Here is a 25,207-nt window from a genome sequence, read left to right as displayed (position 1 = left end):
CTGCAACTTTGATCCAGCTGAGATCCTCTCATAGGACATGACCGCAAGAGTTACCTCAAGAATTCCTTAATCCTAAATCCTTTTGGTAAACAAAGCATTGGGTAATTTATCACTCATTCCTCCAAAAATGTCCTGTTGGCAGTGGCATGAGAATGTCATTTTACCTGGCAGGTCTGTGTTACTTCCTCTAAAGGGCTGACGTTACTTGCCACTGCCTCATCTCATACCCCCCAAATTCCGTTTTAAAATCTCACACATGGCAACGTTCCAATGTGAGAACTATGTATATGCCACAGTGAGCAATCAGGACCTCTGATCTCCACAGTTTCCATGTTCTTAGTCCCTCTGGTGGCTTCCCTGGTGGCTCAGATGGTAAAGCGTCTGTCTGCGATGCAGGAGACCCAGGTTCGATCCCTGGGTTGGGAAGATCCCCTGAAGAAGGAAACGGCAACCCACTCCAGCACTCTTGCCTGGAAAATCCCGTGGACAGAGGAGCCTGGTAGGTTACCGTACATGGGGTCGCAAAGAGTTGGACACGACAGCGATTTCACTTCACTTCAGTCCCTCTGGAAGAGGCGGGCTGGGCTGCATTCAGTCTCCACCACTCATAGTCAGTTTCTCTGGATCAGTTACTTCTCTGAAACTGTTTCATTTGTAAAATGAGCAGTCTTGCAGGACTTCATTCATTCAGCCATTCTACACACATTATTCTACCAGAGAGGAGCAAGGTAGGCAAGGTTTCTGTCCTGCAAAGCAGTCCAGCGTGGGCACCAGATGTGGAACAAAGAGTCTCAGTCCAGGCTGTGTAGGCGGAACTGCCACAGTGATGGTGCTGGTGGGGGAGTTCTGGGGAGTTCTGAGGATGAGTGTCACCTACCGCTCTCCAGGTTCAATGCAGGGAACGCCCTAAACTCCAGAATTGCCAAGTGAGGAGTCATCAGAGAATGTGGGAAGGTAGGGGACCAAAGCCATTCTGATCTCACTGTTCTCTGGGATTTAGTGGCAGTTTCTCTGAGAGCCACTTTACTAGGAAGTTCATTAGGGAGGGCACTTGGGATCAACACCTAGGGAGGACGATGGGGACAGGGAGGGAGAAGTTGGGTTCCTGAAAGTCCTCAGCCTACCACTCAGGAAGCTGTGAAGTTGACGGGATTCCACAGAATTGTCTGAAGTTGGGCTGCAGAGTGGAGTTGGTGATGGACGGGGAGGCCTGGTGTGCTGCGATTCATGGGGTCGCAAAGAGTCGGATATGACTGAGCGACTGAACTGAACTGGGCTGCAGAGGCTGGACCTTTAACCAGGCACTAGAAGTGGTGTGTCCTCAAGAAGGGGACATGGACTTCCCTGGTGGTCCAGTGGTTAAGAATCCGCCTGCCAATGCAGGTGACACCGGTTCAATCCCTGGTCCAAGAAGATTCCACATGCCCTGGAGCAACTAAGCCGTGGGCCACAACAACTGAGCCTGTGCTCTAGAGTCTGTGCTCCGCAACAAGAGAAGCCACTGCGTTGAGAGGCCTGTGCACTGCAACTAGAGGGTAACTCTCACTCGCCGCAACTAGAGAAAGCCCATGCACAGCAATGAAGACCCAGAGCAACCAAAAATAAAAAATAAATAAATAAATAAATAAATAATTTTTTTAAAAAAGCAAGTGGCATGACCTTAAGCCTCCATCTCTGCTTGGAAGCCTTCTGTCTGTATCCCTCCCTTTTCTCAGCCCCTCCCACCCCCAAAAAATAGATTTGAGAAGAAGAAACCTAGTCTAGTGAACATTTAGGAAGAAAAGAGATTTAAACTGAGGTCTGGAGAATAAGAAGAAATCAACTAGAGAGAGAGGAAAGAGAGAAGAAGGAACTTTTCTGGCCAAGGGAAGGGCATAAGCAAAGGTCCAGTGGTAAGGAGGGAGGGGCAAGGGGGTGGCAGGGAAGAAGCGCCTCTTATTCAGGATAACTGAAAATAACTGAGCAGGGCTTGGTGGATGGGAGGTCGTTCTGATTCTGCCATCTACCTGAAAGCTATGTAAACCATCCAAACCTCAGTTTCTATGTGAACAGGATGAAACAGGATGAAAGTGAAAAGTGAAAGTGAAGTTGCTCAGTCGTGTCTGACTCTATGCGACCCCATGGACTGTAGCCTATCAGGCTTCTCCGTCCATGGGATTTTCCAGGCAGGAGTGCTGGAGTGGATTGCCATTTCCTTCTCCAGGGGACCTTCCCGACCCAGGAATCGAACCTGGGTCTCCCGCATTGCAGGCAGTTTACCGTCTGAGCCGATGAAACCACCTCTTCTTAATATCTTCTGCTTCTGTTAGGTCCATACCATTTCTGTCCTTTATTGTGCCCATCTTTGCATGAAATGTTCTTTTGGTATCTTGAATTTTCTTGAAGAGATCTCTAGTCTTTCCCATTCTGTTGTTCTCCTCTATTTCTTTGCATTGATCACTGAGGAAGACTTTCTTATCTCTCCTTGGTATTCTTTGGAACTCTATATTCAAATGGGTATATCTTTCCTTTCCTCCTTTGCTTTTTGCTTCTCTTCTTTTCACAGCTATTTGTAAGGCCTCCTCAGATAGCCATTTTGTTTTTTTGCATTTCTTTTTCTTGGGGATGGCCTTGATCCCTGTCTCCTGTACAATGTCATGAACTTGCATCCATAGTTCATCAGGCACTCTGTCTATCAGATCTAATCCTTTGAATCTATTTCTCACTTCCACTATATAATCATAAGGGATTTAATTTAAGTTATACCTGACTGGTCTAGTGGTTTTCCCTACTTTCTTCAATTTAAGTCTGAATTGGCAATAAGGAGTTCATGATCTGAGCCACAATCAGCTCCTGGTCTTGTTTTTGCTGACTGAATAGAGCTGCAAAGAATATAATTAATCTGATTTTGGTATTGACCATCTGGTGATGTCCACGTGTAGAATCTTCTCTTGTGCTGTTGGAAGAGGGTGCTTGCTATGACCAGTGTGTTCTCTTGGCAAAAGTCTATTAGCTTTTGCCCTGCTTCATTCTGTACTCCAAGGCCAAATTTGGAAAACATAGCAGTGGCCATAGGACTGGAAAAGGTCAGTTTTCATTCCAATCCCAAAGAAAGGCAATGCCAAAGAATGCTCATACTACCGCACAATTGCACTCATCTCACATGCTAGCAAAGTAATGCTCAAAATTCTCCAAGCCAGGCTTCAGTAGTATATGAACTGTGAACTTTCAGACGGTTCAAAAGGCTCAGCCTTCTTGGTGGTCCAACTCTCACATCCATACATGGTTACTGGGAAAACCATAGTTTTGACTATTCAGACCTTTGTCAGCAAAGTGATGTCTCTGCTTTAAAACTCTTTCTAGGTTTGTCACATAGCTTTTCTCCCAAGGAGCAAGTGTGTTTTAATTTCATGGCTACAGTCACCAACTGCAGTGATTCTGGAGCCCGACACTGTTTTTATTTTTTCCCCATATTTGCCATGAAATGATGGGACTAGATGCCATGAACTTAGTTTTCTGAATGTTGAGCTTTAAGCCAGGTTTTCACTCTCCTATTTCACCTTCATCAAGAGGCTCTTTAATTTCTTTTTGCTTTCCGCCATTTGGTCGGTATCATTTGCACATCTGAGGTTGCTGATATTTCTTCCAACAATCTTGATTCCAGCTTATGACATTTTTATCTTTTGAGTAAGCATCTAGGAGTGGGACTTGGCCTGTATGGTAAGTGCATGTTTAACCTAATAAGTAGTTGCCAAATTGATTTCCAAAGTCACTATACCACTTTGCTCTTCTACCAGCAGTATATGCAAACTGATTAGCATTTGGTATTATCATTGTTAGGTGTTTTTATTTCAGCCATTCCCATAGGTGTATATAGATGTTTATCTACTGAAAACAGTGTGACAATGAATATTCTTATACTAATATCCTTTGTAATCAGGTATAACTGTAAGTTATACTCTTAGAACTAGAATTGAAGGGCAAAGGATGTGAAAGTTTGATTATGTATTGCCACAAAGACTTCTGAGAAGGTGGGGCCAGTTTACCTACCTGCAAGCTCGGTATGGCGATACTTGTTTGCCCACATCCTCACCAACAGAGTGTATTACCCAATATCCTTACATTTTTAAATGAAATTTTACTTTAGATAATTGCTCTATGAGTATCTCTCTCATAGGGCTGTTGGTGAGAACTTAAACCTCTTAGAGAAGTGCCTGCCACAGAGTGGCAATGCATGTTAATAGTTATTATATGATTACTACTATTAATTACTATCATTTGACTCTCTGAGTTCTTCATTAGTATATTCACAAATACGTTTCTCTGAAGAGCTCAAACATTCTACCTAATCTTTCTAAATCTCTTCAGGTGCTCGCTAGGATTTCAGGCACTGTGGGTGTTAGAGAACAAGGAAGTGTGACCCAATAGTACCTTTCTAAGGTTACAGGACGTATCTATGTCCCATGAAGTCAAAATGAATAGAGTATGGGACATGATTCCTCTAGGTTACAATAACTGTCAAGCTTTTTCTGACTGCCACTCACTTCAAGAAATAACAGCAGGAACCAGAACACAAATAGACCCGAAACAAAAGTTTCAAAAACGTCTATGCCTTCTATTCATCCCATTCCATTTCACTGAAAATATGTTCATTAGGTTATACTAATCATTTCAAAATCTATTGTTGGGTTAAGACTAGTGATTAAAGGGCACTCTTCTAGGTCATAAATGTTGATCTTCCCGGCTATATACTGGAATCATAGAACCTCACACTCAGTTTTGAGTACATTATTTCCATGTTTCTTTCTTTCTTTCTTTCTTTTTCATTTCCTTGGAAGGCTAGAGCTTATTCATCATCAATCATCTTCACAACTAGTTCTTGGAATCCTTATGTGCACTGTCCAGTATTAAGTGCCAGTGAGAATAACAGAATAAAGAGGAGAATAACAGGCATTGAAGAGCAAGAGGCCTCTTCACCATTTGCTGGTGATCTTGGTTATGCCTCTTCGGTCTTTGAACAGTTTCCTGATAACTCAGTAGGTAAAGAATCTGCTTGCAATGCAGGAGACCCCGGTTTGATTCATGGGTTGGGAAGATCTGCTGGAGAAGGGAAAGGCTACCCACTCCAGTATTCTGGCCTGGAGAATTCCATGGACTGCATAGTCAATGGGGTCGCAAGGAGTCTGACACGACTGACCTACTTTCACTTCACTCCTTTGCGGAGTAATCATAAGAGAAATCAATGTCAACGCATGTAAAAAGCTTAGAGGAATGTCAGGTGCATTGTTAAGCCCTTAATACAGTGGTTCTCAAGGTATGATCCCCAAGACGAGCAGCATCAGCATCATCTAGGAGCCTGTCAGAAATGCAGTTTTCGGATCTCACTCCAGATTTATCCAATGAGAAACTCCAGGGATGGGGTCCAGCCATCTGTTTTAAGAAAATTTCTAGGTGATTCCCACGTATGCTAAAGTTTAATACACGGTAACTATTAACAACTAGTGCTTGAGGCTGCAGAGATGAGCAGAGGACAGATGACGAAGGGTTTAGTAGCCTATTAAGCCCTAGGGTGCAGCAATGTTCGTAGTAACGGTTCCTACCTGCTTCAACTCCAACTTCCCCTTCCTACTCCCTCAGCACCGGCCTAGAGCTCCCGCCTCGCTGATTGGTGCGGTCTCTCTGGACCGTCACCACCCATCCAACCACGGAGATCGTAAATGGAGAGAGGCGGGACTAGCACGGCTAGAGCGGCGCCTTTATTGGCTACAGACTACGGAGCACAGCGGGACGGAACTGCGCGTGCGCACAGCCGAGGCTCGCCCCCGGCGGCCGTTGAAAAATGGCGACGGTCGCCGAGTTGAAGGCTGGTGAGTGCGACTGGGAGGTCTATCTGGTGAAATGTGTCGGCCTTCAGTTTGTGGAAAGGATGGGACTAAAGGAGGGCCCGCGGAACACTAAAGTCAACCTGTCCCAGGGTCGTTCTGCGGCGTCAGGGCCTGCGGATCACCCGGCGGGTGTGCCTACTGCAGCTTGGGGCCCTGGGGGTAGGGATGTGGTTGCATGGGGGCTGTTTTTAAACCGACTTTGAACTGGAGGAGGAGGAGCCCCGGAATCCGCGGGTACCGGAGAGATCTGAAGTCCTGCACCTTGGGGCTCAGGCTCATCTTTCTGGACCCTGCTGGGGGCGAGGCCTTGGACCTGGCCTTTCCCTCTGGACTGATGATTGCAGTACTGAAACAACCACTGTTGGTGTTCGGCCCAAACGTAAACCATTTCCTTGGGTATCTCCCTGAATCCGTACAACCACCCGCGAGGTGGGTCACCATTTTCCGTGGGGAAAAACTGGGTAGAAAGATGTCTGGCCTGACCATATTCTCCTGTGTTTTTAAGAAAACTTCCACAAAGAGTCAAGTCTTTTAAGCTGAGAACATTTGTATACCGTTAGTTTTGACGCAGATGTCCAGACAAGTAATAGTAATTATGGTTATTAGTGATCGAGCTTCTGTCGGGCACTACTCAGCCCCTGTGTTATCTAATTGATTCTATATATCAACCTTATGCCCATTTCAGAGATTAGGAAATTGAGGCGCTGAGAGGTGAAACAACTCAACCAAAGTAATTTAGCTAGAAAAAGGCAGAGAGGGAGAACTTGGGAGATGCTGCACCAGGTCTGCAGGTCTTAGTTACTGAGTGAAACTCAGTATCTGCAATAAGACCAGTTCCAGTTTTCGGGAAATTTAGGCTCTAAATCAGTGATTCCTAGAGATTTGTTGGAGAAAACGATTTGAGAATATGATTCAGTAACTGTTGATATAAATGTATGTTTGTGGCCTCGGGCTGCTGAACAGTCATTAAAAAGGCATACCTTTAGGACTTCCCTGGTGCAGTGGTTAAGACACACGGGCTCCCCCCAGCCCCACACACATACAGTGCGGCCTGCCCAGTTTCCATCCTTGGTCAGGGAACTAAGATCACACAGTGGGACAGACTCGACATGAATTGGTGTACCCTCTCCCCAGGAAACACACATCACCTGTAGTGTTGCATGCTACTTCCGAGGATTTTCAACTAGTAAAGAACCTGCTGCCAATTCAGGAAAAAGACTCAGGTTTGATCCCTGGGTCAGGAAGATCCCCTGGAGGAGGGCATGGCAACCCACTCCAGTGTTCTTGCCTGGAAAATGCCATGGAGAAAGGAGCCTGGCAGGCTACGGTTCATAGGGTTGCAGAGAGTCCAATATGACTGAAATAACTTAGCACACAGCACACTGTGTTTCCTATTGTTTAATATTTTACAGTTTTGGTAAAAGGTTATATAGTCCATGGGTTAGCAAAGAGTCCCACATGACTGAGCGACTTTCACCACTTTCACTCCGAGGATATAAACCAGGTTAAGAAGTTCTATCTGAAGAAATTGTCATGGTTCAGTGTTTTAATAAACGTAATAGAGTGAAGGTCAGAATGGCATGGAGATTAGGGATATATTACACAGATGTAGGGAGCCCTTGAGGTGTTTTCTGCATTCCTCAGCTCTGAGTGTGCCTAGGGTTCAAGAGAAATCTAATGAAATGTTTGCCAATCATTTATATTACTTGGGCTTTCGCCTTTTTAAAGCACTTTGACTTCACATTTTCCTGCCTTACTTGGTTCTGCCTCAGAGACAGAGCTCATGTTGGAGAAGGCAAGTGAGGCAAGAGTTAGTGAACTAGTCCTGAGGTAGTGATGCCATGCAAGGTTCCTAACTCCAAATTCTTCTTTTTCTGGTTATTTTTGTTTTTGGCTGCTCTGGGTCTTCACTGCTATGTGCGGGCTTTCTCAAGTTGCAGTGAGTGTGCGTGGGCTACTGTCTAGTTGTGGTGTGCTGGCTTCTCCTTTCGGAGGCTTCTCGTTGCGGAGCATGGACTCTAGAGCAGGCTCAGAAGTTGTGGCACATGGGCTTAGTTGCCACGTGGCATGTGGAATATTCCTGGACGAGGGATCAAACCTGTGTTTTCCGTGGTGGCAGGCAGACTTAACCACTGGACCACCAGGGAAGTCCAGCTCTTAATTCTCATTTCTCTGCTGAATTTGAGTCTACACTGTATACATATACAGAGTAATTGGATGTGTATAGCAGGGAATCTCTGTTTAATTTCCAAAGATGGAATTAGAGAACAGGGGTATAGTAATGATTCCAACATAATAAAGCTGTACCTTCCCTTCCCTTCATGGGCCTGTTATACAGTCTGATTGGGTGATAACTACTTTTAACTTACCTGCAAAACACGGTTGAGAAGATGATCTAAATGTAGAGAGCAAGGAAGGATAAAGTCTAGTCTAGATTTATCCCTTTGATCACATGACCCAGATTTTTGTTGTTTATCAAAGCTTAAAAAAAGTTTCATGTCCGTGGCTACATGAATATAGTCCCTGGGCTCCCTTTATGAATTGTCATTATTGTGGTGTACTTATTTATAGCACAATATATTTATTACACCAGTAGTATACAGCACGGGGTTTCCCTGGTGATTCGGTGGTAAAGAACCCACCTGCCAATGCAGGAGATTCCGGTTCAGTCCCTGGATTAGGAAGATCCCCTGGAGAAGGAAATGGCAAACCACTATAGTATTCTTGCCTGGGAAATCCCATGCATAGAGGAGCCTGGCAGGCTTCAGTCCGTAGAGTTGCAGAGAGTCGGACACGGCTGAGCGACTGAGCGCAGGTATACAGCACAATATTATAAAGCCTTTAGGAAGCATTTATTGAGCTCTTACTCTGTTCTAGGCACTATGGGTGAAATGTGTTGCTTCTCTGGAGTTGTGATTTAGCTGTTAGGGACCACATGGGAAAAAAGTTTCTAGACAACTGTAAGGGATGATGCCAATTCAGCCCTATCCATGTTATTATTTATAGCTAAAATCTCATTATCATAACTACTGATATTTGTAATAGTGACCCTTGCTCATCAAGATGTTAGATTACATTCAGCATATATATCCCAGATTCCTTAAGATGGCATTGATAAGGCTACATGTTAGATTTCTAGTCAGTCAGTCAGTTCAGTCACTCAGTTGTGTCTGACTCTTCGACCCCATGAATTGCGGCACGTTAGGCCTCCCTGTCCATCACCAACTCCCGGAGTTCACTCAAACTCATGTCCATCAAGTAAGTGATGCCATCCAACCATCTCATCCTCTGTCGTCCCCTTCTCCTCCTGCCCCCAATCCCTCCCAGCATCAGGGTCTTTTCCAATGAGTCAACTCTTCACATCAGGTGGCCAAAGTACTGGAGTTTCAGCTTTAGCATCAGTCCTTCCAATGAACACCCAGGGCTGATCTCCTTCAGAATGGACTGGTTGGATCTCCTTGCAGTCCAAGGGACTCTCAAGAGTCTTCTCCAACACCACAGTTCAAAAGCATCAATTTTTCGGCGCTCAGCTTTCTTCACAGTCCAACTCTCACATCCATACATGACCACTGGAAAAACTATAGCCTTGACTAGATGGAACTTTGTTGGCAAAGTAATGTCTCTGCTTTTTAATATGCTATCTAGATTGGTCATAACTTTCCTTCCAAAGAGTAAGCGTCTTTTAATTTCATGGCTGCAATCACCATCTGCAGTGATTTTGGAGCCCAGAAAAAGTCTGACACTGTTTCCATATCTGTTTGCCATGAAGTGATGGGACCAGATGCCATGATCTTCGTTTTCTGAATGTTGAGCTTTAAGCCAACTTTTTCACTCTCCTCTTTCATCAAGAGGCTGTTTAGTTCCTCTTCCCTTTCTGCCATAAGGGTGGTATCATCTGCATATCTGAGGTTATTGATATTTCTCCTGGCAATACTGATTCCAGCTTGTGCTTCTTCTAGCCCAGCATTTCTCATGATGTACTCTGCATATAAGTTAAATAAGCAGGGTGACAATATATAGCCTTGATGGATTCCTTTTCCTATTTGGAACCAGTCTGTTGTTCCACGTCTAGTTCTAACTGTTGCTTCCTGACATGCATATAGGTTTCTCAAGAGGCAGGTCAGGTGGTCTGGTATGCCCATCTCTTTCAGAATTTTCCACAGTTTGTTGTAATCCACACAGTCAGAGGCTTTGGCATAGTGAATAAAGCAGAAATAGATGTTTTTCTGGAACTCTCTTGCTTTTTCGATGATCCACTAGATGTTGGCAATTTGATCTCTGGTTCCTCTGCCTTTTCTAAAACCAGCTTGAACATCTGGAAGTTCACAGTTCACGTTACTTCTGAAGCCTGGCTTGGAGAATTTTGAGCATTACTTTACTAGCGTGTGAGATGAGTGCAATTTTGCGGTAGTATAAGCATTCTTTGGCATTGCCTTTCTTTGGAATTGGAATGAAAACTGACCTTTTCTAGTCCAGTGGCCACTGCTGAGTTTTCCAAATTTGCTGGCATATTGAGTGCAGCACTTTGACAGCATCATCTTTCAGGATTTGAAATAGCTCAACTGGAATTCTATCACCTCCACTAGCTTTGTTCGTAATGATGCTTTCTAAGGCCCACTTGACTTCACATTCCAAGATGCCTGGCTCTAAGTGAGTGAACACACCATCATGATTATCTGGGTCATGAAGCTCTTTTCTGTACAGTTCTTCTGTGTATTCTTGCCACCTCTTCTTAATATCTTCTGCTTCTGTTAGGTCCATACCATTTCTGTCCTTTATTGTGCCCATCTTTGCATGAGATGTTCCCTTGGTATCTCGAATTTTCTTGAAGAGATCGCTAGTCCTTCCCATTCTGTTGTTTTCCTCTATTTCTTTGCATTGATCACTGGGGAAGACTTTCTTATCTCTCCTTGGTATTCTTTGGAACTCTGCATTCAGATGCTTATATCTTTTCCTTTTCTCCTTTGCTTTTCACTTCTCTTCTTTTCACAGCTATTGATAAGGCCTCCTCAGACAGCCATTTTGGTTTTTTGCATTTCTTTTTCTTGGGGATGGCCTTGATCCCTGTCTCCTATACAGTGTCACGAACCTCCGTCCATAGTTCATCAGACACTCTGTCTATCAGATCTAGTCCTTTAAATCTATATCTCACTTCCACTGTATAATCATAAGGAATTTGATTTAGGTCATACCTGACTGGTCTAGTGGTTTTCCCTACTTTCTTCAATTTGAGTCTGAATTTGGCAATAAGGAATTGATGATCTGAGCCACAGTCAGCTCCTGGTCTTGTTTTTGCTGACTGTATAGAGCTTCTCCATCTTTGGCTGCAAAGAATATAATCAGTCTGATTTCAGTGTTGACCATCTTGTGATGTCCATGTGTAGAGTCTTCTCTTGTGTTGTTGGAAGAGGATGTTTGCTATCACCAGTGCATTATCTTGCCAAAACTCTATTAACCTTTGCCCTGCTTCATTCCACATTCCAAGACCAAATTTGCCTCTTACTCCAGGTGTTTCTTGACTTCCTACTTTTGCATTCCAGTCCCCTATAATGAAAAGGACATCTCTTTTGGGTGTTAGTTTTAAAAGGTCTTGTAGATCTTCATAGAACCGTTCAACTTCAGCTTCTTCAGCGTTGCTGGTTGAGGCATAGATTTGGATTACCATGATATTGAATGGTTTGCCTTGGAAATGAACAGAGATCATTCTGTCGTTTTTGAGATTGCATCCAAGTACTGCATTTCGGACTCTTTTGTTGACCATGACGGCTACTCCGTTTCTTCTGAGGGATTCCTGCCCACAGTAGTAGATATAATGGTCATCTGAGTTAAATTCACCCATTCCAGTCCATTTTAGTTCACTGATTCCTAGAATGTTGACATTCACTCTTGCCATCTCTTGTTTGACCACTTCCAATTTGCCTTGATTCATGGACCTGACATTCCAGGTTCCTATGCAATATTGCTCCAATTTTAAAATGTTACTTTTTTAAAGATTTACTTATTCATTTTTGGCTGTGCTGTGTCTGTTGCTGCAGGGGCTTTTCTCTAGTTGTGGTGAGAATAGGGCTGCTGTCTGGATGTGGTGCACAGGCTTCTCACTGCGGTGGCCTCTCGCGGAAGCACAGGCTCGAGGGCTTGCAGGCTTCAGTAGTTTTGGCATGTGGGCACACTAGTTGTGGCTCACGGGCTCACAGGCTCAGTAGCTGTGGCACATGGGCTTAGTTGCTCTGCGGCATGTGGGATCTTCCTAGATCAGGGATGGAACCCATGTCTCCTGCATTGGCAGACAAATTCTTCCTCACTGAGCCACAAGGAAGCCCCAGATCTTACAGTTTTAAGGAGTTAACTCGTAGTTATCTTTAAAAACCAAACAAAATCCCAGAACAAAAGCCCATCTCTTTTGTTCAGAATGGGCCATTTCCCAAGGGTTCTGGGTGTCAGTTTTATACAAAAGACACAACATAATCCTTCCTTTTTGGAGTGTACTTATTATTTTCAATCATATACTTTCTAGACCAGAGGTTTTTAGTGACAAATTGAACCTGTCTCTTGGGCTTTCCAGGTGGCTCAGTTGTAGAGAATCCACCTGCAATGCAGGAGATGTGGGATCCATCCCTGGGTTGGGAAGATCTTCTGGAGAAGGAACTGGCAACCCACTCCAGTATCCTTGCCAGGGAAATTCCATGGACAGAGGAGCCTGGCAGGCTGTAGTCCATGGGGTCACAAAAGAGTTGGACACAACTTAGCAAATAAACAACAACAGAACCTGTCTTCAGTGACAACTACTCTTGAAAAGATAGGAGACACTGGGAGACAAGTTCAGGTCCTTATAAGCGGAGTATAATTCTTCTCCCCTTTTTCTCTTCAGTAAAGCTTATGTATCAAGTCTATAGCCTCTTACAGTGACTCTATTGGAAGGATAAACTTACATTTGGTTAACTAAATTAAAGTAGTAAATCATTGCAATTTGGGAACTTTTATTTTTTTATTGCAAATATGGCTTGTGGTAGCTAATGTGATGATTGCTCAGTTTGTCATATTGTATAGATTGAAAGGATGTAATATTAAACATTTTGTTTTAAAGTCTGCCTAAGAATGGCAAAAAGTTATTCTGTAACTGAAACATTAATACTTTATATTAAACAGTTTTAAAGGACACTTTGGAAAAAAGAGGAGTGTTAGGGCATTTAAAAGCAAGGATTCGTGCGGAAGTTTTCAGTGCCCTTGACGATGAAAGTGAACCTCGGCCATCATTGTCTCATGAAAACTTTCTAATTAATGAGCTAATTCGGGAGTATTTGGAATTCAACAAATACAAGTATACAGCATCGGTCCTCATAGCAGGTAAGAGGTTATTTATTGTTAATCACCTGAGGTGAAATCTGCCTTTTCCCTTCCAATTCTCAGAAAGTGTTTAGCCTAGAAATCTAATTCTGTTACCAAACGGTGTCATCTGGGACATGACTGGGACATAAAAATCCCATGGGCTCTTTTCATATCACAGCTTGAACAAGTTCTCATGATGTTTATTGGATTCTAGGAGAAAATGACTAAACATTTAACCTACGTGCATACTTTGAAAATCATAATTTCTGATTCTGAGAATAAGCAGTTATTTACATTTTGCCCTATGTGCTGTCAGTCTTTTTCCTATGTATATGGTTTAAAAATACATACACAGAGACTTAATATATATTCTTTGTTAAAAAATATAAAACATTGAAGATAAAGCCTCAAAGTACTGCTCCATGTATTGATTAGGCATGTACTCAGATGTATGTAAAAGTGTTATATTTAAAAAGCACTAGATAATCTATAGAAATTTCAAGTCACTATGTTGTACACCTCACACTAAAATAATATTGTGAATCAACTAAAATTTAAAAAAGAAAGAAAATGATTAGGAAGATAAACTCCAAGCTCATTCTAGTGATGAGCGGGAGAGAAATGGTATTGGGGAAGAGGGCCAACAATTAAAGCGAAATTTACTTTATCTGTTAAATTTTATTTCTTAAGAAGGAAAGCAAAAGAACTAGAAGAATAGGGACAATAGTCAGGATCGGTATTGCCCCTAGGCTGGGAGAAATGAGGTTGGGAAGACATCAAGGCACCCTGCGTGTACATTACTTGATTCCCTTGTCCAATGTTTAACATATGCTTTAAGGCTATTTGGTGCCTTGGAGATATGCCTCATTAAAGAAAAGAGATCATGAAGTAGATTTTGAAACAGAGAATGGATTCCTTATTGTGATGCTGGAACTTTCCATTGGATAGATCTTTTGTTAATATTCTAGGTCTTTTATTTAATGTTAAGCATATACCTTAACCAAATAGACTGATGATTTTTATTGGTTTAAGGATCATCAGTGTCGATATCTTCACTGACACAGCATCTTGTTATAGATGGCTGTATAATATGTTACTACTCAGAAAAGAAGAATGTGAAAATACCATCAATTAGATGTACTGGACTTGGGCTTACCTAGAATAAAATACAGATACAGTAGTCAAGTTTCTACAGAGTCTTGACTTTTAAAAAACTGAGATGTACTTAGCATAAAGATACTTTACCATTTTAGTATGTAGTTCTGTGGATTTTGCCAAATTCATACAGTTGTGTGGCTACCACCATCATCACAATATAGAACATTTCTATCACTTCAAAAAAATTCCCTGTGCCCTTTTGTAGATAACTTCTTTGCCTACTCTCAACTCCTGTCAACCTCTGATCTGTTATTTTGTGTACCTGGTCATTTGCCTTTTCCAGAATGTCGTATGAGTGAAATCATCCAGGATGTAGCATTTTGAATCTGCTTCCTTTCACTCAGCATAACGCATTTGAGACTACGCTGTTATTTTCCCCCCTGAATAGCATTCCACTGTATGGCTGTGTTGATTTATCTGTTATCAGTTGATGGACATTCAGGTTGTTTCTAGTTTTTGGCAATTACGAATGCAGCTGTCGTAAACATTCACTTTCGAGGATTGTCTGAACGTTGTTTTCACTTCTCTTGGGTAAAGAGCTAAGAGTGGTGTTGCTGGGTTGTATATGGTAAGTGTCTGCTTACCTTTGTAAGTGAATGCACCATTTTGTTCTCCTGCCAGCAAAGTTCTCCCAGTTGCCCGGAATCCTTGCCAGCACTTCATACTTAGTGTTCATTTTACTTTTAGATTTATTGCCAACAAATGGGTATCAGTGCTGTCATGCATTTAATTTGTAGGCTTCTTAGAAAATAGGACTTCTCAAGTCTAGTATAGAAACAGTAATTTCCCAACTCAAAATTTGGGGATTTAAAAACTGCATTTATAATAAAGATATGCATTTAATAAAGTAGGTATTTTGAAAGTCATAAAATCACAGTTGCATCTGTCTTGGTGTGTGCCATCATTCTTCTAAAATCTGAAAAATGTGTATACCTCATAAGTGTGGTTTTTATCAAAATCCTATTTATTTTTTAGATTAAAAAAGCCTCAGTGTTTTGTGATTTTCCCCCCAGAATCTGGTCAACCTGTAGTTCCACTGGACAGACAGTTTCTCATCCATGAACTAAATGCATTTGAAGACTCAAAGAATAATACAATGTAAGAAGTTTTTTTTAAAAAACTAAGTTTTCAGATATTTATTGTATTGGGGTCATAATTGTATAGTGGTAGTTTTATTTCATTTTAATTCATCAGCTATTTATTTGGGTCCAGTGTGTGTCTGGCACTGTGCCGCATCCGAGGTGTGTGACAGTAAGTGCTAAGATGCCTGTGGTTTCAGAGGATGACGTACCCCTGCTTCATTCTCAGGGTCAGGTCTCTTGGCTTCTTGATCCATCCTTTTGTTTTTCGTCTGAGGCTTTGCTCTGTCGATTGTTTTCTGCCTCGTATTTAATCTTCCTCCTCTGCTTCCTTTATTTCAGCTTAGGAGTGTACTCAATTCTCCCCATTACCCAGAAAACCTATTTTTACCACTGAAGTTAGTGAAAATCAACCCTCCATTTTCATTTTCTTATCTACATTTTTTTGCCTTCTTTACATTTTAAATTTTCTCCTCATCATTTATACTGAAACTATGCTCTTGAAAAAGAGTGACCATTGTCTAATCGTTTCTTAGTTCTTTTTCTACTTTAATGTTTCATAAACTTTTTCTAGAGGATCCCTGAATGGCAGAAAAAATTATACCTAGGAAACCTGGAGCATAACTCAAAGTAGCCTTCCTCTAGTAAGAAATTTCTTTGAAATCTTATGTTTCTCATTCTAAAAGTTTATTGAATGTTTTCATTCTACTTCATGATGTAATTGTTTTACCATAAAAACGTTCAAAATGACATGCCAGTTAAGTTGAACTCTCCCTCCAATCTTTGTGTAAAGTGAATGTTCTGGGATCATAGGCTACCTTTAACCTCTGCTTTGTATCAAGCCCTCAGCACTGAGAGTGGGAATATACCTATTTCCAATTTGAGCAGCTCAGTTTTACTTGAATTTCTGCAGTTTTGTAGTATTAACAGCTCTTCCTTAAAACACTTCTCTTCACTTGTCTTTTATGACCCTTTACTGTCTTGGTTTTTTCTATCTCCCTAGTGGTCATCTCAGTTTCTTCACTGACTCCTTTAGGAAGGTTCCTTTAAATTGTGGGCTCTCCCCCAAGATTTGTCCTTAACTTTCTTTTCTCCTTGCCCCTTGCCCACTTTTCTTTCTAAGTATTCTTGAGTCCTTAGTGATGCCGCCACACTGGTGCCTGGGCCTTGAATCTGACAGATCTCATGAATGGTGGGCACACATTTCTGCTGGTATCTCAGACTCGGTGTGTCTAAAAATCAAGTCGATTATTTTCATCTCCTCAAACCACCCCATTGTAGCTTCCTCATAGAGCCATTCAGGGCCTCTTCTCAGAGCTCACATGTGCTTCTGGCTCCTTCTCATTTCTCCGCCAGTCACTTTGCGAGTTTCATCAATTCTGCCTGTGCAGTTGTATCTCTCTGTCCTTACGCCCTACATCGTGCATTTCAGGAGGCCTCTTTCCCATTTCTCTCCAGTCATGTTCTTTTCTGACTCATGTGTCATGCTGGCAATAGTTTGCTTTCTGAAGGACACTTACTGCTTTATTTAAAGCATTTCCACTGAAAAGATTTTAGATTTTAAAAAGTAAAAAGTCCATATACCATTAGGTGTGGGTGCCAGTGGAAGTCTGAAGTAGCACTCAACATTCACATTAATATTTTTCAGTGAAAGTTAAAAATTTTCACAATATGTAGGGTAAAGTATTTAATAACCTTATATTCAGTTCAGTTCAGTTGCTCAGTCATATCCGACTCTTTGCGACCCCCTGAATCGCAGCTCGCCAGGCCTCCCTGTCCATCACCAACTCCCAGAGTTCACTCAAACTCATGTCTGTTGAGTCAGTTATGCCATCCAGCCATCTCATCCTCTGTCGTCCCCTTCTCCTGCTGCCCCCAATCCCTCCCAGCATCAGAGTCTTTTCCAATGAGTCAACTCTTTGCATGAGGTGGCCAAAGTATTGGAGTTTCAGCTTTAGCATCAGTCCTTCCAGTGAACACCAAGGACTGATCTCCTTTAGAATGGACTGGTTGGATATTAGGTCAAGCCATAACACCAAGTGAGTTTGTGCCAAATTTATGAAGGAAATTAGTTTTTAGAGTTTCTGTTTTTCAAAATTGCAAATAAGGCATTGTGAAGCTGTACTTTAAAAACAATTATCACTGTTTTTAACTCAGGATTTTTTAAAAAAGAAACCTGATATTGATGAAGTTGCAGGTTAAATGAGCTGGTTATATGTTTTCTCATAACATTTAAAAATATCTAAATCTTAAAAATTTTCAATCTTAAATAGATTTTATTGTAAATTTGGCAAATATAATCTTTTTTTAATTTAAAAATCTCCTTTGATCAGTTAACATTTGGGGAAACAATGGTTTAAAGTTGACCAAGAGACGACCTATATTATATTTCTGGATACTGCTTTTATAAGAGCTGAGGCATCTTATTAAATAGAGAAACCCATTCTCTTGGTTTCCTTGTGGAATGGAAACATTGCTTTTGTGTGCCATTAGTTATTTGTTGCTATTTAATGGATTACCCCAGAATTTGGTGGTTTAAAATAGCAGACATTTATTATCTGTGGTGAGGAATCTGGGAGTGACTTCTGTAGCCTGGCTTAGCCTCAGTCATGAGGTTGCAGTTAAGATGTTGGCCGGTGGGGGTGGCAGTCCTGGCTGGGGCTGGAGGGTCCATCTCCATGTGGCTCACTCACATGGCTGCTTGTCGGAGGCCTCAGTTCTTCGTTACATGTGCCTTTCCATAGGACGGCTTGAGTGGCAGCTGACTTCCCCAGAGTGGCCGAGGGAGAAGGCAGGGAGGGCGCCACGATGCTGTTGATGGCCGAGCCTCTGACGCTGCAAGCGCTGTCACTCAGTGCCTGCCTTAGCTCCTGAAAACGTGAGTTCAGCTCACACTCAGGAGACTCCACCTTTTGAAGGGAAGGGATATCATACTTTAAACTATCACACTTGCTCGTAAGTAGATAAAAATCTCAAAAAGACAGTCCATTAAATTGATGTTTTCAAACTGTGAGACTGGAAACAAGAGAAACCTCTCTTTATTGTCATCAGAGCAGCTTCCATTGGTGCAGGGGCAGCAGGCAGCATCTGCTAAGGGAAAAAATATGGGACTTGGGGTTCAAGTGTCAACTTTGCTTATTTTCTAAGCAGCCCTTTTGCAAATCCTCTGTGAGCTGTGGTCTTCTCATTTATAAATTGGAGATGATGATTATGACACCACAAGATGAGAATAAAATAAGAGGAAAGAATGTTTTGTAAACTGTAGTTTTTAAAATTTTAGTTCTTACCTGACACCTATATGGCTTACATTTATATACCATTTAATACATGCCAGGCACAGTTCTAAACACTTGACATTTATTGACACATTTGGTCCATGACTGCCCTATGAGATAGAGACTATACTTACCCTCATTTATAGAGGAAGAAACATTTATGAGGCCGGGGATATTGCTGAATCTTGAATCTTGTCAAGTGGCAGGGCCAGGATTTGAACTCACACAAGAATTTATGAATCCAATAAGTGTGTATTGTATCAGACATTGTTAGGTCATGGGAAATCTTATACTGGACTTGGAGTTAAAAAAGAAAAAAAAAGTTGATTCCTGTGCATTGATTGAATTTGTATTTCAGTTTAGATGAGGTTTAACTTGTTAACATGTTTCCTATGAATTTTAAAATTGTAGAGTCAAATTGTACACTTAAATTTCAAAAAGCATGAATAGTTTGCAGTTTAGGTAATAACCATGCAACTCTTTTAAGTCTAGTGAATTATTTGGTTATTTTGGTGTCAGAGACTACTTTTTACAGAATAGATATTTTAAAGTTTTTCCTGTTTATGCACATTTAATTTTTATTTTCTTTCTGCTATAGACCTCTTTTATATGGGATTTTAGCTCATTTCTTGCATGGAACTAAGGATGACAACCAAAATACATTTCTGAAAGGGTCTTCACTCCAGCCTCCAAACCCAAATCTTGGCAGACAACCTAGTGGAAGAAAGCAAATGGGTATGAATTTTCTGAGACTTATCACTCGGCTTTTAGCAAGTATATTTTCTTCTTATCTATTTTTATCTTTGAGGTAGTTTTTCCTAAGATTTTGAGTCACAATTTAATTCCATTTATATCTAATATAGTTAGCCTGTGTTATTTATCATAAAAAAAAATTTTTGGAAAGACAATCTTGTGAGGAGCAGAGAGAAGACTAGACAAAATTCTTAGATATAATTTCTGTAAAGAAGTATGGAAAAACTTGATTTTCCCATAGATTTGTACTCTTTGGAGCAGCTTAGATCCTGAGCATACTGAAGAAAGAGCTTTTTATCACGTTATGTATTTTTTTCCCTCTCAGACTGAGAAAAGTCAAGATTGCTGAAAATAGAGCAGTCACAGGTTTATGTGTTGTCCTTTGCATTTTCAGGATTCTTTTTTAGCGGGGAGTGGGGTGAATATTCTTTGTGGTAACATTGTAATTACTCACAAATAAATTATTAGGAGAATGGCTCATATTTCTTTCAAGAATAGTCACTTCAATGAACTTTCAGTTGTTTTGATTTTATCAAAACAATAAGACCTCAATTTGGTAATCTAAATTGAATAGTTTATAGCTCAGTATTTCCAACTATGGTACAGCTGATCTCTCTTTTTAAGGACAGTCATAGGAGAAGGAAATGGCAACGCACTCCAGTACTCTTGCCTGGAGAATTCCATGGATGGAGGAGCCTGGTGGGCTGCTGTCTGTGGGGTCGCACAGAGTCGGACACGACTGAAGCGACTTAGCAGCAGCATCAGCATAGGTGGGGCCCAGGCAGCTGATTATCAGAACAAATATAAATCTTGACTGTTGAAATAAACTTTTAAGAAACATCTAAGTGCAAATTGTCTTTAGTTTTCCTAAATTGCCATGAGCAATATTGATCATGTTAAATGTTTGCCACGTCTCTTAAGATCTGAAGGCAAAGTGATCTCTTGGAGGTTAGTTTTGCCTTTACTAGGAGTTATCCTTCTGTATATCTTAGAATTCTGAGTTGATGGGATGTTGGAAAAGAAATCCTTCCCATCACTTATTTTACAGTTGAGAAAACCAAGACTAAGAGGCCCATGCCTGTAGCTGGTCATTTTTAGCAGAATCAGCACCCTTGATTGCCATTCCTATGCACTTTTCCATTTAAAGAATATGAGAAGTTTTCCTAGTTACTTTTTCAAATATTGGTAAGGAACTGCCATTATTGCCCACTATTTGGCAAGAACTTAAAAGCAAAACCAAACACCTGGTACAAGAGTAAATCTCTAAACATCAATGATATAATGTAGAATTCCCAGAAACCTCATCTCCTTACCTCTCCCTAACACCTCAATTCCCCTCCCCTTCACAGAAGGTAGCGCTGTTAGCAGCTTGGTGGGTATCCTTCAGGAGTCATTTCTGTTTAAATTTATAAGCACTGTTTCTGTACATATTATCCTACACTTTGTTTTTTCACATGTGTTATCAATTTATGTAAATCTGCTTCTACCTCATTCTTAATTTCCTGTATAGTCTGTAGTATTCCGTGGAACTACTACTAATTACTCTTTGCTAATGTACTTTTGTATGTTTTAAATTTTTTGGTTTTACAGTATTGCAGGGTAGTGTTATTATTTCTCTTATGTGCATACCTTGAAGTAGAATTGGTTCAAAATTTTGCATATTAAAAAATGTAGTAGATACTAATTCCCCTCCAAAAAGGCTTTGCCATTTTATGTGTTTACGAAGACTATATGATAATACTAGTTTCTCTATTTGATTGTCACCATGGATGGCGTATGCATTAATACTTGCTAGCACAGCAGACCTGTAACGTAGGTAGTTTTAGTTGTAGTGGGAGGGGAGCAGGAATGGGAGAGTGCTAGAGGAGATGCAAGAGTCCTTGGGTTACCTGGCTCCTCTCTGTAGAAAATGCCAGACATCACATAGAGTTGAGGTCATCAAAGCTTTGGATCCCTGTTCTATGGAAGGCTCAGAAAGGAGGATGCATGCACTAATGAGAGAACAGTGATATTGCAGATTATTTTTCTTGATTATCAAAAATGTTCTTGGCACAACAGGGACCGTGAAGAATTGTTAACCCCAAATTGCATAAGGTTTCTGTAACACACTTAAACATCCTATTTACTTTCTCAACTCAAACTTATTCTATGAAGAATATGTTTTATTTGATAACATTGAGAAAGTTACAAAGATATTAAAATTATCCTTCAGACTATATACCCTCTATAGACATAAACTCAATCCAGGTGAAACATAAAACACTAAAATTAAACTCTCTTTTACTTGAAAATGAGTCCAAAGCATGCCACCATGAAAGCAGGTTTTTTTAAGATTGCTTTGTGTGTTTTGGCTGTGCCGGGTCTTCGCTGCCGCTCTGGGGCTTTCTCTGCGTGCAGCAAGTAGGGGCTGCTCGGTGTGGGTGTGCGGGCTGCTCGCTGCGGTGGCTTCTCTTGTCACAAGCACCGGCTCTTTATGTGCCACGTCAGTAGTTGTGGCACGTGGGCTTAGTTTCCCCACAGCTAAACAACAATTGCCCTCTTGTTTTCGGCTAAAGGCTATTTCCTGCAATTTTGTGGATGGTTTTCTGAGCTTGCTAGGAAGTTTTCTTCTTGCCACAAGAGGGTGCTGCTGGGAGGATTTCTATTTGAAGAAGTTTTTTTTTTTTTCTTTTTAGTTGAACTTTGGCATCCCTCAAAATGCTAATTGAAAACGCAGTCCTTTATTGTGAATTCCAATCCTCACATACAGTGTAAGTTTGTAAGCACTTACCTATGAATTTACTTCAGGGTGTACTCTTTTCGCTTAAAAAAAAAATTGAATAATAAGTCCCTAGTACTAAACATTTCCGATTTCTTCAATAGTGTTAAAAAAAAATCCAACATATTTTTTCATTGTCCTAAGCCATCTAAAGACCTTGTATGATATAAATTTGTAATATCCTAAAATATGCTTAGGTAGGTCTGCCTGCTGCCCCTTTTGACTTGGGATGAACACTGACCTTCGCTTGTATTCTTGCAGAAGAACACCTGCGGCAGGAGCAGGGGAGGGGCAACCATGCTGAAAGCCCGCACACTTCACCCTCGGTACAGAGATGACACTTCCAACTGGGGCTTCTTTGATCTTAAACTTGCATGTATTAAATAACTTATTTATTCTCCCAATGTCATCAGAATTCATCACTAGTATTATACTCTGTAAAAATGTGAAGTTTCTGCAAAACCTTTAGCCCCTCATGTTTTACTGCATTTGTGAATAAAAGCTAACTCTGTCATCTAGTTTATTAGATTTGACTTGAAAGAAAATGTGTGGTTTTTAGGACGATTTTAAAGGTCCCTAAATCTGTGAGAAATGAAAGGGTTTTTTTGGGTACCCTATAAATTCTTCTAAAGAAAAAAAATCAAGTCTTTCTGGCCATATGCTCTGTTCTGTTTTTGGCTGTGCTTTGCAGCTTGTGGGGTCTTAGTTCCCTGACCAGGGATTGAACCTGGGCCCTGGCACTGAAAGTGCTCAGTCCTAACTGCTGTACCTCCAGGGAATTCCCTGCTCTGTTCTTTACCATGGCACATTAATTAAATTTCTTTCAGGCTGGAATAATGTAGATCTACAGGAAAATTCATTCATTAAAACACACACACACACATTTAAAAGAACAATTAAGCCAGAAAAAACTAATTCCTATAAAGTTTGATTGGGGCTGGGGGGCGGGTGAGAAACCAGCTATTTTTCAGATAACTATTTATAATTAGGTTTAAATATCTGAATTGCTATCTAAATTTGAACTTTAAAACTTGGTAACAACGTACTTTTTATTTTCTTAAACAATTTTGGCTTCTTCTAGAAGATTTAATTAAAAGGTGGGGGTGGGGGATAATTCTTTTAATTTTGCTGTAAGTAAAACAAAGAGTTTATTACTTGAAGAATGTGGAATAAGCATGAAGAGACAGGCTTTAGGAGAAATACCAGAAAGTACCTTTTAAAAGATGGCATTGTTTAACTTCCTTGTGGCCCTCAGTTGTGCAGTTACCAGATGAGCTATGAAAGGGACAACCCTCACTTGTATGGGCTCTGAAAGCCTTCTTAAATGTCATGTTTTATTCCTGGGATAGAAAAGTAGTAAGATTTTTTATAGTGCCATCTCTAAAACGCTTTGATATTTATTGATATTTTTATAATGTGGAGTCTTCAGGCTGGCTTCACTGAAGCAACAAATAAGTATAGTAGACAGAGCCTGATTGGCACAAGATACAAGGTGTATTCAGAACAAAACTGCATGGGTACCTATACACTGACATTTAGCTTAAACATTTTCCATCGGGAAGGTGATAAGGTGGGACTGTAGCTGGCAAAACTGGCATTCTTTTTGGGGTGTTGAGTCTGTGCTGCTTTTGGAAACTTTATTTCTGAACCTTTATTTCTGGTGCTAGTCAAGTTTTCAGTATAAGGAGTTCAATCCTTACAGATTAACCAAGAATTTTTATCTGAATACTGAAAACTACTAAAGAAATCCCCTTAAATCATACTTTACAAGTCAGAAGATTTTTGAGAGGTCCTGTTGGTGGGCTAAAATTACATATACCGATGTAAAAGTATTATAAAGGGCTCATTTCCATTTTTTAGATGAAATCTATAGTATCTGATTACAATGATGAATTCCGCTCTATTGTATAGGGGGATATAACTATCTGAATTCTTCTCAGAGGATTTGGTTTACACCCAGGAATGTTGGCAGTGGACACCGTTTACCTCAGGAATTGCAGTCATGCAGGACTAGATTAAGAAAAAGTGCTGGAGTTTGTCATTTTGGATACAATATAAAATCATCAAAATAGAAGCTAAACAGAATTGTCACATGTAGTCCATACTGTGTCTGTATGCATTATTCTGTAACTCGTTTGTACCTAGGCAACTTTTATACTTTCAGTGTACCATTTGATAAAAAAATAAATAAGCAGCATGCAAAAGGTGTTCCTGTGACTCTTCTGTCATCAAGAGATGTCCACCAGAACCAGAAGAAGGCTTGGCGATGGCTCCTTAGGCTTTCTTTGGGGGTCTCCAGCAACCTAGTTGTTGGAGGGTTGAGGATCGTTGGCATCAGCCCTGTCACCCTGGGATAGTTATTCATTGGGTGGCAGTGGTCGGGGCTGGTGATGTTATTCTCTGAGGGGACAGGGTCATCATCTGTGGGGCCATATATGGTTTGAAAAAACACATTTATTGCATTTTGTTTTTGTTTTTGGTTGTGCCTTGTGGCTTGCAGGATCTCAGTTCCCCGACCAGGGACTGAACCTGGGCCGTGGCAGTGACAGCACCAAGTCCTAACCACTGGACCACCAGGGAATTCCCATATATTCTAGCAGTTCTTGAGCTGAGACACTTAAACTCAAGGAAGGAAAAGATAAACATAGAAGACCTATCAAACTATTCTCATGAACTCATAAACTAAATTAGTACATCATTGTGGTAATTTTCATGGGGTTATTAGAAGAAGTTATCCTCTAGACATGCAGGAGAAGTTTTAGCAGAAAACTTATACAAAAATAGGATGGGAATTGGACTTGAGGGATTTAGGAATAGCAGACATTTAAAACTTTGGCAGTAAAAAACCTCATAGCAGGACCAGAGGTGGCTTTTGAAGATGATAAATTTAAACTTAGCATATATGTTTGCTTAGTATCAACTAACAGCTTTATAATTAGGTGCAAGAACATATTTGTATATGTCCCACATGCCTGTATGATTATGTAAAATATG

General features: G+C 40.8%; 1 protein-coding gene and 2 non-coding genes across 7 annotated transcripts; 2 read left to right on the top strand and 1 right to left on the bottom strand.

Annotated features, from left to right (window-relative positions):
* Window positions 1–354: 354 nt before the first annotated feature.
* Window positions 355–426, top strand: TRNAR-GCG. Its single transcript has one exon. It is a non-coding gene; the product is annotated as a tRNA-Arg (tRNA).
* A 5,325-nt stretch (window positions 427–5,751) lies between these two features.
* Window positions 5,752–22,746, top strand: CEP20 (centrosomal protein 20). Of its 5 annotated transcripts, none has more exons than XM_040256915.1 (6): window positions 5,759–5,846; window positions 13,011–13,208; window positions 15,362–15,446; window positions 19,301–19,437; window positions 22,131–22,205; window positions 22,475–22,746. In XM_040256915.1, exons 1-5 carry the CDS (start codon window positions 5,819–5,821, stop codon window positions 22,157–22,159), a joined length of 477 nt encoding a protein of 158 aa, XP_040112849.1. In that variant the 5' UTR covers window positions 5,759–5,818; the 3' UTR covers window positions 22,160–22,205; window positions 22,475–22,746. The 5 variants fall into 5 exon arrangements, with proteins under 5 accessions (XP_040112835.1, XP_040112849.1, XP_040112827.1 ...); XM_040256893.1 differs by lacking the exon at window positions 22,131–22,205 and adding an exon at window positions 20,085–20,225; XM_040256901.1 differs by lacking the exon at window positions 22,131–22,205 and having other exon boundaries at window positions 5,752–5,846.
* Window positions 22,747–24,721: 1,975 nt separating this feature from the next.
* On the bottom strand, window positions 24,722–24,793 carry TRNAD-GUC. The gene has a single exon. It is a non-coding gene; the product is annotated as a tRNA-Asp (tRNA).
* Window positions 24,794–25,207: the final 414 nt, after the last annotated feature.

The sequence above is a fragment of the Oryx dammah genome, unplaced genomic scaffold (assembly GCF_014754425.2).
Source record: "Oryx dammah isolate SB20612 unplaced genomic scaffold, SCBI_Odam_1.1 HiC_scaffold_2, whole genome shotgun sequence".
Classification (NCBI taxonomy): domain Eukaryota; kingdom Metazoa; phylum Chordata; class Mammalia; order Artiodactyla; family Bovidae; genus Oryx; species Oryx dammah.
Note: the sequence above shows the minus strand (reverse complement) of the source record. Positions and strands in the feature narration are given on the sequence as shown.

Bases quoted from the DNA above. Each gene is read 5' to 3' on its own strand.
- CEP20 (XM_040256893.1), top strand. From the start codon at position 5,819: ATGGCGACGGTCGCCGAGTTGAAGGCTG. The intron at 5,847-13,010 runs GTGAGTGCGACT...TATATTAAACAG, and splicing joins GGTCGCCGAGTTGAAGGCTG to TTTTAAAGGACACTTTGGAA. The intron at 19,438-20,084 runs GTATGAATTTTC...TTTTAAGGACAG, and splicing joins TAGTGGAAGAAAGCAAATGG to TCATAGGAGAAGGAAATGGC.